The sequence below is a fragment of the Cyphomyrmex costatus genome, unplaced genomic scaffold (genome assembly GCF_001594065.2).
Source record: "Cyphomyrmex costatus isolate MS0001 unplaced genomic scaffold, Ccosl1.0 scaffold69, whole genome shotgun sequence".
Classification (NCBI taxonomy): domain Eukaryota; kingdom Metazoa; phylum Arthropoda; class Insecta; order Hymenoptera; family Formicidae; genus Cyphomyrmex; species Cyphomyrmex costatus.
In genome coordinates, this window is record NW_017280255.1 from 2,031,352 (window position 1) to 2,046,884 (window position 15,533).

At 27.5% G+C, this 15,533-nt stretch overlaps 2 protein-coding genes across 2 annotated transcripts in view; both read left to right on the plus strand.

Moving 5' to 3' along the window:
- The first annotated feature begins 586 nt into the window (after positions 1-586).
- LOC108780225 (putative odorant receptor 92a) lies at positions 587-4,196 on the plus strand. The gene is made up of 4 exons (XM_018547861.1): positions 587-738; positions 3,007-3,208; positions 3,391-3,546; positions 4,143-4,196. Exons 1-4 carry the CDS (start codon positions 587-589, stop codon positions 4,194-4,196), a joined length of 564 nt encoding a protein of 187 aa, XP_018403363.1.
- Positions 4,197-7,772: 3,576 nt separating this feature from the next.
- Positions 7,773-15,533, plus strand: part of LOC108780242 (uncharacterized) — a 17,477-nt gene continuing 9,716 nt past the window's right edge. Inside the window, 4 exon segments of the mRNA XM_018547877.1 lie at positions 7,773-8,134; positions 8,454-8,789; positions 9,298-9,536; positions 14,643-15,012. Coding sequence (XP_018403379.1) covers positions 7,773-8,134; positions 8,454-8,789; positions 9,298-9,536; positions 14,643-15,012 — 1,307 coding nt within the window.

Consider the following 15,533-nt stretch of genomic DNA (forward strand, 5'->3'; position numbering starts at 1 on the left):
TTATATTACTATATATAGGTATAACAGTGGAATTCTCATGAAAATATCAATTCACAGAAAAAGTCAGTGTAGATTTGATATTACGATAATAATGTTAAATATTCGAACGAAAAATTCAATAAAAGTATAGCGAGCTATAGACGCTATAAAGTCTATATCTCCTCAGTTAATCCGTGACTGATGATATCACAAAATATATATATATCAAAGCAGAATACAAAAAGCATCTCAAAACATTACAAGACAAATTATATAATTTATCATGTTGTACATATTAATGTATATGTTGTATATATTAACGCAATTGTGAAAATTTCTTTTAAAAAATAGGCACTTTCTACGTTCAGAAATTTAAAGAACATTTTGTTTAGAGGATATGAACGCGCTGAAATTTATACTCGTGATTCTCTCAATCGCTGGATGCTGGCGACCTTTCTCGTGGACTTCGCTGCTCAAACATACATTATATGACATCTATACATTATTAGTAATTTGTCTCACGTATAGCTTTACATTCTCGCAATTTATGGATGTTGTCCTGAACGTCGATAATCCAGATGATTTTACTAACATTGTATACACGATGATGACCATGTTCGCTGTAGATTATAAAATACTCCATTTATTTGTCAATCACGAGAGTTTTGCGGAATTAATTAAGGATATTACGGAAGGAATGTTTAAACCATTACTACTTGTCGAAATCGAAATCCGACGAAAATTCGATAAGATGATACAGTAAGTACGAAAAATTATATATTAATTTATATTTAATTTATACGTACTACATACATAAAGAAATTGTAAAGTCTTGGAAAATAGTAATTACCATATTAATTTATAAATATGGAATATTATTAAGCAAAGTTAAAGAAAGTTAGAATATTATTGAAACTCTTTTTTCCGAAAACGTTTGCCACATTGTCTTTTAATATTACTAATATGAAAAAATGAATGATTAAATTGTTTATATGTTTGTATTATTCACATATTTATATACGATAAATTTTATATACATATAGAGACAGGAGAGTACTTCTCAATTAAAAGATAAATAGTTTTTGATATAAATTAAAGACAAAATTATTTTTCGTGTTTTGTAGGAACATCGCAATGTGTTACACTATTTTGGTTACTGTCACTTTTACAGGCCACGTTTTGTTATCGTTACTGACAAATTTTAAAAAGAGGAAATTAACATTTAGAGGATGGATACCGTATGATTATTCGTCATTCATGCTATTTTGTCTCACATACGCTCATCAATACGTAGGTGTATTATTCGCGTGTTTCGTTAACGTTGCTTGTGACAGTCTCATTGTTGGTCTGTTATTGCATCTGTGCTGTGAAATTACAATCTTACAATACCGTTTGAAAAGTCTCATAAATGGCGAGAGTACTCTACGTGACTGTGTACACCAACATCGTCACATAATCGAGTTAGTCTCGTGAACATTTTATTAGACTTAATTATAATATTTAATAATTAATTGTAAATTTAGTAATATATGTAACTAAAAATTTTTTGTTTATGTTTCTTTATTTATGTATTTTTAAAAGTTGAATCTTCTATTATATAATACAATATTATCTCTTTTCATTCTACTGATTATCCTATTTATATGGTTGTGCGTTAATATTTTGTTCTTGTATTACGATATAAAACTAGTTATTTCAACACTTTATTTTTTATTTAGACTATTAATATTAAATATTACGTAACAGCTATTTTTTACAGGGTGTTTCTTAAATAATGTCTACTAATTACACTGTGTGACCGATTTCAACTTTTAAAATTTTCCAAAGGGCGCGTGGGTTTGATTGTGTCGGGAACACGGCTCACTATCATTTTCCCAAAAAATTTGGTAAAGTTAGATCGTATAGAAGAATGGGGCATAAATTTGAAGTTATTAATTTCGAGGAGTACCAGTTGCGCTATTCTCATGGTTTTGTGATCAGATATTATCACAAATACGTACACGCACATACATACACAAACTCACACTCACACTTATGCGCGCGAGCGCGAACTTTGTTTTGCAAATACATGAGATAGCATTAGATAGTAGGATCTGTGAAGCTGGCACGACATTCTGTCCATATAAAAAAAATTACAACAGTTCCAGTAGCATTTTTCATTCTACAGTTCTACCTAGAAATAAAAAATGGTTCCGCAGTTTTAATATGAAAAAACTAAAATTGGAAATATGGCGTGCTAACTATGCGAATCTGGCACGTCAGATTTCCTCTAAACGAGAAAAAAATTAATATTTGCACTTTTAGCAACAGTTCCCGATAGTTCTACTAAAAACCAACTAAGATATGCATTTTCAAAATAAAATAACAACATTTAACAATTTTTATACATCCTATATATAGAAAATGGCATAAAACTTCTAGAAAAAGGGACGTGCTGACTATTTCTATCAGTTTCAACGGCAGTTCTCGTTAGTTCTCGCAGAGTTCTATGTATTCCTCAAAATTCATAACTATAAATTAATTGATTCCCCATTTTTGTACGATCTAACTTTGCCAAATCCCTTGGGGAAATGGTAGTGGGCCGTGCCCCCGACATAATCAACCCACGCCCTTTGGAAAATTTTTGTGGTCACACAGTGTTATATAAAGCTATTCCTGATAAAAGACTGAGTCAGAAAGTCCTTTATCATTTTGCAATTTTCGCAATATTTTTTTTGTTACCCAATAAATGAAATATTTGAAATTGATGCATAAGACAATTTTAAGATATCTTTTAAGAGTTCTTTTAGAAGCATTTTCAAAATATTTAAAAAACACTTAAAGATATCTTAAAATTGTCATATGCATCGATTTTATCCGTTTATTTGGTAATCTTTAGGAATTAATATTCCGTTAACTATACGAAAATTGCAAATGGTAGACGACTTTCTAACTCAGTTTTTTTAAAATCAGAAATAGCACTATGTGATTAGTTGGTGTTATTTAAGAAATACACATCTCTTAATTTTAAAAACATTTTCTTTCCAGATTTGCATATGCAACTAACAAGAGATTCACAAGAATAATCGCATTTCAGTTCGTAGCAAGTACATTCGTAGTGTGTTCAAATTTGTACCAATTAACTAGAACTAAATTAATTATGGATTTCATTGCGTTTTTTTCATATACAATTTGTGTACTTGTACAAATTTTTATCTATTGCTGGTTTGGAAATAAGCTGAAGCTGAAGGTATGCACACTAATGTTATCGAACTTAAATTTATTATGTACACGTATATAAATATGTGTATTGTGTATATATATATATATATATATATATATACGTATAATAGTATAAATTATTGTACGCTTTTCTATAATGAGCTTAGAAGTAAAACATTTGATACATTAAAGTTTGTCATAAATGTATAGAGTCTTCAACTGGTAAATAGCATTTTCGAAATAGAATGGATAGCACTGGACCATAAAACTAAAATGAGTCTTTTGATAATTATGACTCGTGCAATGAAACCTATTGAATTTAATAGTGCATATATTCTTAACATGAATTTAGATTCTTTTGTTGCGGTGAGTATGAAATGTAATACCGGTATCACATTATCGATTGGAGATTGCGTCTGCGATCGCGATTACGTCTTTTGACTAATCAGAAAAGACTTTCTGCCGAGCAGTTTCTTTATGATTGATCAAGAGACGCAAACGCTAATGCAGATGCAATTTCTAATTAGCTAGAATGATATCGGCATAAAACAAAAATTTAGTTTTACGTGCGTATTACAAAGTATAGCTTTTGAAACTTTTATTTTACCTTTCGATAACTCTTATTGTTAGTTAATTTACTCTCTTATTTTTTTTCATTCTCTTATTCTATTTCTCATTTTTTTAGCCATGTAATAAAAAAATTACCAAACACATACTTTAATTTATACGAAAGTGGATACATCACTATAATAAAATTTTTATATTTTTATTTTTTGATTCAAACTTTTTAGAGTACTGTTTTCAAAAAGGTAGTTTGTACTATAATACGCAAATTAAAAGTAACATAATAAATAATTATAAAAAAAGATAACATCATAAAAATAAAATACAAATTTTAATTATAAATTATTTTTCTTAATGATTTAAAATTGTTTATATATTTATAATTATTTTAATTGCAGTTACTAAAAACATCATATTCTGCTTATAATTTGCTAGCGCAATTGCAGGAATAACAATACAAACAAGTAAAAAGTTACACATATTGATCATTAATGCATAATTTTCATAATAACGCATTAATACGTTAGTACCAGATGTATTCTAAATATTAATAAATGTAAAATATTTTTAACTGTAAAGAGGTGTAAATAATTGTTGCTCTAATTAAGATAAGCTACGATAATATAATTCCATATAAGAAACTTATCAAGGAAATATAAGATTTCTTTAAGTTAATAAATCCTACGGTTATGAAATCAAACATGTATTTATAATTATAAGTATACATACACATTATGATTTCATTATCATACACATATCATATAAACGGAAATTTTTATCTTACTAAAAAAAACCTTATATTTAGCTAGAAAAATTTGTCTTACGGCATTGTGTCTTCTCAATCTTCAAAAATCGATAAAAAACATATTGTCTAATTCAAAATAAATTTTTTCTATAAATTGCTGCTTCATTTGTCATATATAAGTTGATTAATCAACGATTTTTATTTCAATATTTTATTGTATTTTTATATGAAGGCCATGGTGTTTTCGTTTACATTTTATACAACAAAAATGTTAATAATCAATTTTTTAATTTAAAACTTAATGATTATTTTTATTAAAGTGCTGTATAATTAATTTTAGACTCTAGATTTTAGCAGGCAAAAAATATTTATTTTTCTAAAAGACATTTATAAATTCAGTTATTTTTAAATTCGACGTTTTAGAAATTTCTTTTGGGTCATTTGGACTATAGGAAGCTATAGAAAGTTTACAGAAACTAGCACATTCCTTGCGCGCGCTACACGCGCGATGGTCCATTTATACTCTTTTTAAATATTATGAATTATGTTTCTTTGAAACTTGTTTTGAAATCAACAACTCCTCTAATTCCTACTAATACAAAATTTCCCTGAAATTTGAAAACCTTTAGAATTTCATTATTGTTATCGATCGCCACATTAATTCTACCATTTTGATAAACAATATTTAGTTAATCTTTTTATTCACCGTTTATGTCGAAAAATTCGACCCACAGTGTAGTTGTGCTGGTTTGCGTACAAGAGTAAAGTACATTAAAGCAATCAATTGCCGGGATCATTTTGGTCTCAAAATGTTTCTAGAATTATTTGCTCTAAGAATATCCAGAATCCGATATTTTGCTCATCGTTTACGTCAAAAAATTCGACCCACAGTGTGGCTGTGCTGGGTCGCGTACAAGAGTAAAGTACATTAAAGCAATCAATTGCCGGGATCATTTTGGTCTCAAAATGTTTCTAGAATTATTTGCTCTAAGAATATCCAGAATCCGATTTTTTTGCTCATCGTTTACGTCGAAGGATTCGATCCACAGTGTGGCTGTTCTAACTTAAGACTAAAGTTAGCACAGCCACAAAGAAAAATAGTAGCAAATGAAAAATCAAGTACATATTCTTGAAGGGCTTTTTTAGCTAATTTAAATACTACTTCAAAAACACTAAAACCAAAATCCCCCTTATATTCCATCCGCCAGATTAACGAAAACAGATTTTAGAAAACTGAATCGAAACGCCATTTTAAACTTTCAATTTTTAAATACGGATTCGTAACGAACGCCCCCAAAAACCACTTTCAACAAAATCGAAGAATCTTGAGGATTTCCGTAACATTTCCATCTGCCATATTGGATCAACTATTTCAAACTTTCAATTTTTGAGTAAAGATTCGTATCGAACGCCCCCTAAATCACCAATATACCAAATTTCACCAAAATTGGAAAATCTTTAGGATTTCCGTAACATTTCCGTCCGCCATATTAGATTAGCTATTTCAATCTTTCAATTTTTGAGTACGGATTCGTAACGAACGCCCCCTAAATCACCAATAAACCTAATTTCACCAAAATCGAACAATCTTTATGATTTCCGTTACTTTTCCGTCCGTTATATTGGATCAACTATTTCGAACTTTCAATTTTTGAGAACGGATTCGTAACGAACACCCCCTAAATCACCAATATATCTAATTTCATCAAAATCGAACAATCTTTAGGATTTACGTTAATTTTACGTCCGCCATATTGGATCCACTATTTCGAATTTTCAATTTTTGAGTACAGATTCGAAATAATCGACCCCGAAAGTCCCCGAATATTAAACCACATCAAAATCAGAGAATTCCAACAGCCTCAACGAAAAGAGGCTTCAAAAAAGCGTGACACGCCAATTTTAAGATATGACAAATTATTATAACATTTGTGCATAAGAAACAATTCAGAATATATGGAAAAAATATAAAACAGTACATTCAGTGAAAATAAGCGACACATTGTACTTAAATTTGTCTAAAAATTGATTATATCTAGCCAGTATGCACTATACATAGATTTTCTAGAAAATGTAAATGTGAAAATCAATGCGAGGAGCAGATCGAACAAAATACCATTGGTACTAGCGTGAAGCAATAGATACTGAAAGAGATAGAAGGTAGGTACTGAAAGTAATAGAAGGAAACTGAAAGAATATTTAGATGGATAACTTTCACCTTCATTAAAATTAAAGATAAGTAGAGACAGACATTGTCAATGACATATATTATTATCTATAAGCGGACAGTAAAGAATCATCATTTCTCTCAATATATATCATATTTTTCATACGAGAACAGTAGCTCGCTATAGCACATAAAACACTACATTCAAAAGATTTCTGCTGAAAGTTCAACCTGATATAAAAAAATATACTGTTAGTAAATGCTACATTTCTACATAATAGTAATAAATGTTGGATAGGGGCCTATAAGCGGAAAAAGCGACTATAGACGATATTTATGGAAACTTTAAAGTTATCAGTATCGTAAATATTAACTGTTATTATTTATTACCGATTGGAATTTTATTGTATTTTTTCTACAGAATTCTTACAAACTTATTTAAAAGACATACATTGTAAAGTTAAGGAATTCTACAGAAATAATTATGGAGAATAAATTACTGCGATTATCATCTTTATCCAATCCAAATATCAATGAATGTGTCATGTTTTACGTAGCAAAAATGAATAAATTGGGACTCTCTTACTTTCCGTGTTTAATAAACTTAATAAAAAATGCATACAGTTACCGAGAAGAAGACACGGAACAGACTATGGAAACAGATGTCGCAAATAATGACAATGAATAAAATATTTTATAATGGATGAGTACAACAATGTATCAAGATTTCATACAACTGAACTGTCGCCAACAACTTATATTACTATACGTAGGTATAAGAATGGAACGTTCACGAAAACGTCAATTTACGGAAAATATCAGTCTGTTTGCTATTACGACAATAATGTTACATATTCGAGGGGAAAATTCACTAACAGAGTACGCGAGCTATAGACACTATAAAGTCCATATCTCTTCAACTAATCTGTGACTGATGACAATATCGCACAACACATATAACAAGAGAGCACACAAAGTGCATCTCAAAACAATACAATACAAATTACATAATTGATCATGTTGTACATATCAGATTAATGAAATTATAAAAATTTTATAAAAATAAACAGACGTTTTCTACATTCAAAAATTTAAAGAATATTTTGTTTAGAAGATATGATCGCGTTGAAATTCACATTTGCGATTCTGACAATTGCTGGATGCTGGCGACCTTCCTCGTGGACTTCGCTGACCAAACATATATTATATGACGTCTATACATTGTTAGTAATTTGTCTCATGTACAGTTTTACATTCTCGCAATTTATGGACGTTGTTCTGAACGTTGATAATCCAGATGATTTTACTGATATTGTATACGCGATGTTCACCATGATCGCTGCAGATTATAAAATATTCAATCTGTTTGTGAATCATGAGAGTTTCGCGGAATTAATTCAGAATCTTACGGAAGAGACTTTTAAACCACTATTACTTATCGAAATCAAAATTCGGCGAAAATTTGATAAGATGATACAGTAAGTAGAAGAAATTACCTAGATTTATATTTAATATATATGAACTACAATATGAAGAAATACAATAAAGTCTTAGAAAATATAGATACCATATTAATTTCATAAATATAGAGTTCTTTTCTGAAGATGTTTTCCTCATTATCTTTTTATATAAATTAATATAACACAATGTACGATTACATTTTTAGTATATTTGTATTATTCATATATTTTTGATAATATTTATATACATATAGAGACAAAAGAATTCTTTTCCTTTAAAAGATAAATAATTTTTGTCTTAAAGTAAAGAAAAAATTATTTTTCACGTTTCTTTTAGGAATATCGCAATATGTTATTCTATTATGGTTACGGTCACATTTATAGGCCATGTTTTGATATCGTTACTGACAAATTTCAAAAAGAGGCAATTAACATTTAGGGGATGGATACCGTATGATTATTCGTCATTCATGCTATTTTGTCTCACATACGTTCATCAATACTTAGGTTTAATGGCCGCGTGTCTTGTTAACGCTGCTTGTGACAGTCTCATTGTTGGTCTGTTATTGCATTTGTGCTGTGAAATTCAGATCTTACAATATCGTTTGAAAAGTTTTATAAACGGCCATTGTACTCTACGTGACTGTGTACGCCAACATCGTCACATAATCGAGTTAGTCTCGTGAGCAATTCGTAAGATTTAATTTGAAATATTTATTATAATAATTTATTATTAATATTATTTATTATAATAATTAATTGTAAATTTAGTAATATAATACTAACTGCTTTATGTACGTTTTCTTATTTACGTATTTCCAAATTCTGAAGTTGAATCTTCTATTACATATAATACAATATTATTTTTATTTATTTTACTTATTATTATCATATGAGCTCCTCTCTCTAGTTGCCAAGTGGCATAAGGCTTCTGCTTATAAGGTAGACTTATGCCACTTATCAACTAAGAGGCTCATATTTATGTAGCTGTGCGTTCTATTAACGTTCTATTAACTAATTATTTTGTTCTTGATTTACAATATAAAATTTATTACTTATCTTTCTGTGTTTTATTTTGATTATAAATATTGAATATTACGTAACATCTATTTTTTATATATCTCTTAATTTTTTCAAAGCATTTAATTTTAATGTTTGCGATAAAAATATTTCCTTTACAGATTTGCATATACGACTAATGAAAGATTTACGAAAATAATCGCATTTCAATTCGTAGCAAGTACATTTCTAGTGTGTTCAAATTTGTACCGATTAACTAGAACTAAATTAGTTATGGATTTTATTGCGTTTTTTGCATATACGTTTTGTGTACTTGTACAAATTTTCATCTATTGCTGGTTTGGAAATAAGCTAAAATTGGTGGTATGCATACTAATATTATTAGTTTTGAAATTATTATGTACACGTTTATATTTACATAAATGTGTGCAATATTATGTGTATACGTATGTTAATTATGGTATGCTTTTCTATAAAGAACGTAGAAGTAAAACATTTGATACTTTAAAATATGTCATAAATGTATAGAGTCTTCAACTGGTAGATAGTATTTTCGAAATAGAATGGATGACTTTGGACCGTAAAACTAAAAAAAGTCTTTTGATAATTATGACTTGTGCAATGAAACCTATTGAATTTAACGGTGCACACATTCTTAACATGAACTTAGACTCTTTTGTAGCTGTGAGTATAAAATGTAACACAACATTAAATTTCGTAAGATATTACAAAGTATAACTTTATGTTTTATTCTTCCTTTCAATTATTCTCAGCTAGTTTGTTCTGTCATTTGTACTTTTGTTCAATCTTTTGTCCTATCTCTAATTTCTTTCTTAGTTATTAGGTAAAAAGAATTACCAACCACATATTTTGATTTTTTCCGAAAGTGGAACAAGTCACTATAATCGTATTTCTTACTTTTTTCACCGTAATTAAATTTTTTACAATGAATAATTATAAAGAAGAATCATGAATTTAAAGTAAAAATTTTATTTATAAATTATTTCTCTTAAGAATTAAAAAAAATTTATATATTTATAATCATTGCAGTTTCTTAAAACATCATATTCTGCTTATAATTTGCTAGCGCAAATACAGAAATAATTGTATAAAGGCAAGTAAGAAGTTGCTGATATTAATTATTAATGCATAATTAATAATCTATAAAAAATTAATATGTTAGTACTAGATGTATTCTAATTATTAATAAATGTTAAATATTTTTAACTACAAAGAGGTGTATTATAATTGTTGCTCCAATTAAGGTAAAATAAAAAATAACGTTCCAGTAATCGACTGCTTTTTTATGTCGTATTTTTGTATTTTGTAGCAGAAAATATATATATAATTCTATGTAACAGAAAATATATGAAACATTTGTTTGTGACTAATAATAATTTTATATTTTTATATTTAGGACAATAGTGAGAGATTGTAATAAAATTCATATACATGTACGAGTATATATTGTTATTCCAAATCGAATAAAACTTACCATCGTTATCACTTTTTTACATCATTGCAAATACAAAAAATGTAACGTTATGAAATTTAAATATTATTAAGATTTCTAATTTTTTTTATCTAGCAATATATAATCTCACAAATGTGTTTATCGAATGTATTACTTCGTTGATTATATTGTGTGAGATTTATAAATAAATGCTACATGTCAAATTCTAAACGTGAAAAATAATAAAGAAGTTGATTTGTGTTTTGATAATAAATAATATACATCATTATGAAGATTATTTATATTTCGTAATATTTTGATGAACGTTTATGGATTATCTTTTTTTTTATTATATTATAAATTTACTCGTTCTCTAGATGTATAAATTAAGTACATTTTTTACAACAAAAGTAATCGCGGACCTAATCTACTATCTTATGTAAATATATTATATTACAGACAATCATTGCGAGTCTGATATCACTCTTGATAAATTCTGTTCAAACTTTAATATGAAGATACAGATATTATATATGTAGAAAAAAGAGAGAAAATGTTGTCAGCAGAAGTATCGCATCAAAGAATTGTTTTATATGTTCATAAATATTTAATACCTTCTTGAAATTATAATTATTATTTTTTATGTAATAATAATCTTTTGTGAAACGCAATTATTTTGAGAGCAGTTGAAACTGCTAAGGTTGTATACATATTTATCTGTATTTTATTTATTAAGATGTATTGTATAAATATATGCAAATATACATGTGTGTGTGAATTGTATATATGTCTTTCTTCTAATCATCACTCGACCTTATATAGATTATAAAATAGATGTTTTAAACAATTTTACGATTACTGGATGTTTCTAACCGCAATTATGGAGATATCTATTTAAGCAGATAATTTACAATTTGAAATTTGTAAATTTTTACTAAAGTGCTGTATAATTGATTTTAGATTCTAGATTTTAGCAGGTAAAAAATATTAATTTTTCTAAAAGGCAATTTATAAATTCAGTGGTATTTTATACAATATTTTAAACTCGACGTTTTAGAAATTTATTTTGGGTCATTTGGAACTAGGAAGCTATAGAAAGTTTACAGAAACAAATTATTATAACATTTGTGCATAAGAAACAATTCAGAATAATATATGGAAAAAATATAAAACAGTTCATTCAGTGAAAATAAGCGACACATTGTAGATAAATTTGTCTAAAAATTGATTATACATATCTAGCCAGTATGCACTGTACGTAGATTTTCTATAAAATGCAAATGTGAAAATCAATGCGAGGAGCAGATTGAACAAAATACAATTGACACTAGCATGAGACGATACTGAGTAATAAAGTAATAAAAAAACTGAAAGAATATTTAGATAGATAACTTTCACCTTTATTGAAATTAAAGATAAGTGGAGACCGACATTATATATATATATATATATATAGAAAAATAATGTTTCTTTCCTGTCCGCTAACAGATCAAAATCGGTAATACATAATAACGATCGATATTTACAATACTGATAATTTTAAAATTTCTATAAATATCATCTATAGATGACATTTTTTCCGCTTATAGGCCCCTATTCAAGAGATATTCAGAAAAATAATGTTTCTTTCCTGTCCGCTAACAGATCATTGATATATATATATCAATGATCTGTTAGCGGACAGGAAAGAAACATTATTTTTCTGAATATCTCTTGAATAGGGGCCTATAAGCGGAAAAAATGTCATCTATAGATGATATTTATAGAAATTTTAAAATTATCAGTATTGTAAATATCGATCGTTATTATGTATTACCGATTGAAATTTTATTGAATTTTGTTCTACAGAATTTTTACAAACTTGTTTAAAAGACATATATTGTAAAGTTAAGAAATCCTACAGAAATGATTATAGGAAATAAATTACTGCGATTATTATCTAATCGAAATATTCGATGTTTCACGTGTTATGCTATAAAAATAAATAAATTGAGGCTTAAATATGTTGCTTTCTGTGTTCAAACTTAATAAAGAATGCATACAGATACTGAAAAGAAGACATGGAACGGTCTATGGGAACGAAAGAAAGATGTCGCAGATATATATAATGACAATAAATAAAATATTTTATAATGGACGAGTACAATAATGTATCAAGATTTCATACATCTAAACTCTCACCAACAACTTATATTATTATAAAAATGGAATTTTCACAAAAACGTCAATTCATGGAAAATATTAGTCTATATTTGTTAATACGATAATGATGCTACATATTCGAAAGGAAAATTCGCTAACAGTATCACGAGCTACATAGATATTGCAGAGTTCATATCTCTTCAGCTGATCCGTGACTGACTGTATCACACAACAACACAGACAACACATATATCAAAAGAGCACACAAAGTGCATTTCAAATCGCTACAATAAATTTTTACAATACAATTTTTTCTTTCCTGACAATATAAAGTTTCACAAATGTGTTCCTTAAATGTATGACTTCGTCGTCTGATTACATTGCGCGAGTAAATGTCAATACTAGATGATGTATCACATTTTAAACGCAAGCGATAATAAATAAAATACTTTGTGTATCTATGAATAATATATAACAAGATATTAGGAAGACTTATATCTCGTATCATATTGATGAACATTATAGAGAATAGGGTTATACTTATAATTATCCCATGTTTTCTGTATATTACTGCTTTACTCTGTTTCTATAAATGTAAGAATAAAAATATTTTATTTTCTACGATAAAAATTGTATATAGACGTTATTCTATTAACTTGCATAAGTATTCCACAACAGACAATTACGACAAGTTTGATATTACTCTTGACAAACTTTATATTACATATATTACGAAGATATAGATATCAATCTTTAATAAAGAACTCTCCTTTCTGAATTCTGGGTTATCGTTGCCTGGGCAGATTTTCATAGTATAGACATTTGAATGCGCTTTGTGCGGTGACGCTGAGGCTTGGAAAGAAAAAAAAATTGTAAACTCTTTCTTTAGTTCCTTTGCTAGGCGGTCTGACGCGGTATTAGTTATATACGAATTTGCGAAGGTTGTGGAGTAAGTACCCGGATTATATTAATTCAGTGTGGATTAATTGTCAGGAAATCTAAATTTGCAAAAATTTAAAATATAAGTAAAAGTGATTAATTGGATTGTTTGTTATTTGCATCATGAATGTACATCATAAAAAATGATTTAAGTTAATTATATTGTACTTTTAATGTCAGAGAACGGAATTTAATTATAATACTAAAATATTATTGCAAATTATTAATATTTACTACAGAAGGAGAATTTTTTCTCATTTCTATCAAAATTTACAGATTATCGGGTATATTAGTTGTGACAGATATGATAAAACTGAAAGGTTACTCATTTCTACTTTCTTTTTTTTAAATATCGTTTTTATAACGGATCGAAAAATCGTTTGTGATATATATTTCTGAAAATTTAACTTATTTATAGATATTAATTTATCACCGTTAAAATTTTTTCGTTAATTTTTTTATTAAATTATAAAATTTTGGAGAAATTCCGTTTTCATTTGATCCTTTTTTTTACTAATTGAAAAATATCTTTACGAGTTTTTAGACTTTTTTGTCTAAAATTTTTTTCTTTTCAGTCTATAAATAATCAACTTAAAAAAATTGAAATCGACGCATTGCATTACAACCTGAGATATAAGGAAAAGAAAATGCCGGATTAGATATATCCAAACATGTATAGATACGGATTTATAGGAAGTTGCTAAGAATTAAATGTATAGAAGAAAGGAGAACTATTGTTAGCAAATGTATTGTTTATCAAAGAATTGTGTCCAGGTTTAGGCATTTCTTAATACACTCTCTTCAAATTATAAACTTCTTTTTATGCTGTAGTGTAATTGGTTAGATTATTATTTTGAAACCAATATTAAAATTGCTAAAGAAATTCTATAGTTATTTAGTCAGTACTATAATTGGTAAAGCATGTTGTAATCGGATACAGATATACGTATCTTTCTTTTAATGACAAATAAGAATTTATAATGCACATTCTGAAATTAACACGTACAATTTGTGTGATCACTGGATGCTTCCGACCGCCATCGTGGACGTCTTTGTTTAAACGAATAATTTACGACATCTACAGATTGTACGTAATTAGCATGATGTGCACTTTCACATTATCGCAAATAATGGATATTGTTATGAATGTTGATAATCCTAATGACTTCACTAATAATTTGAATATGATGTTAAATATGTCAGCTTCGTGTTATAAGATTTATGTCGCCTCATTAAGTTACAAAAACATTGTTGCATTAATTAATTATCTTACTGAAGAACCATTTAAACCGTTAGATTTGGGTGAAATAAAAATTCGACGACAATATGATAAAATAATACGGTAAATATATTTTAAGGATAAATTTTAAGCTTTTATCAAATATATTAATCTAAATATTTTTTTATTTAATATTAAATATGTAATATTTAAAAAAATTTTATGTTAGATCATATCTATGTAGAATTTAATTTATTTTTTTAATTAAAATTTAAGATATTAAAAATAAACATTTATATTTATGAATAGTTTAATAACGAAAAATATATCTTAATTAATTATGTACTAAAATAAAGCCTAATTACCAATATTACTATTACAAAATAATTAATATTTCGTGATAAAGAATGAATATGAAGTCATTCTAAACACTTCATATAGATGTGTATTAAAAATAACATAGATGTAACAATCTCTTCAGTCGCTTTCTAGAAACAATACTTTGCGCTACACGATTATGATTGCGACAGCATGGACATTTATGAGTTTGATGTCATTGCTCACTAACTTCAGACATAGGAGGTTAACATATAGAGGATGGATACCGTATGATTATTCGTCTTATATAAAATTTTGTCTTACGT

What these genes read in the sequence shown, in the direction of transcription:
- LOC108780225 (XM_018547861.1), top strand. Translation starts at nt 587, where the DNA reads ATGACCATGTTCGCTGTAGATTATAAAATACTCCATTTATTTGTCAAT. An exon ending in AAATTCGATAAGATGATACA is followed by an intron (nt 739 to 3,006) that starts GTAAGTACGAAA and finishes TTTTCTTTCCAG; the next exon opens with ATTTGCATATGCAACTAACA. An exon ending in GAAATAAGCTGAAGCTGAAG is followed by an intron (nt 3,209 to 3,390) that starts GTATGCACACTA and finishes ATAAATGTATAG; the next exon opens with AGTCTTCAACTGGTAAATAG.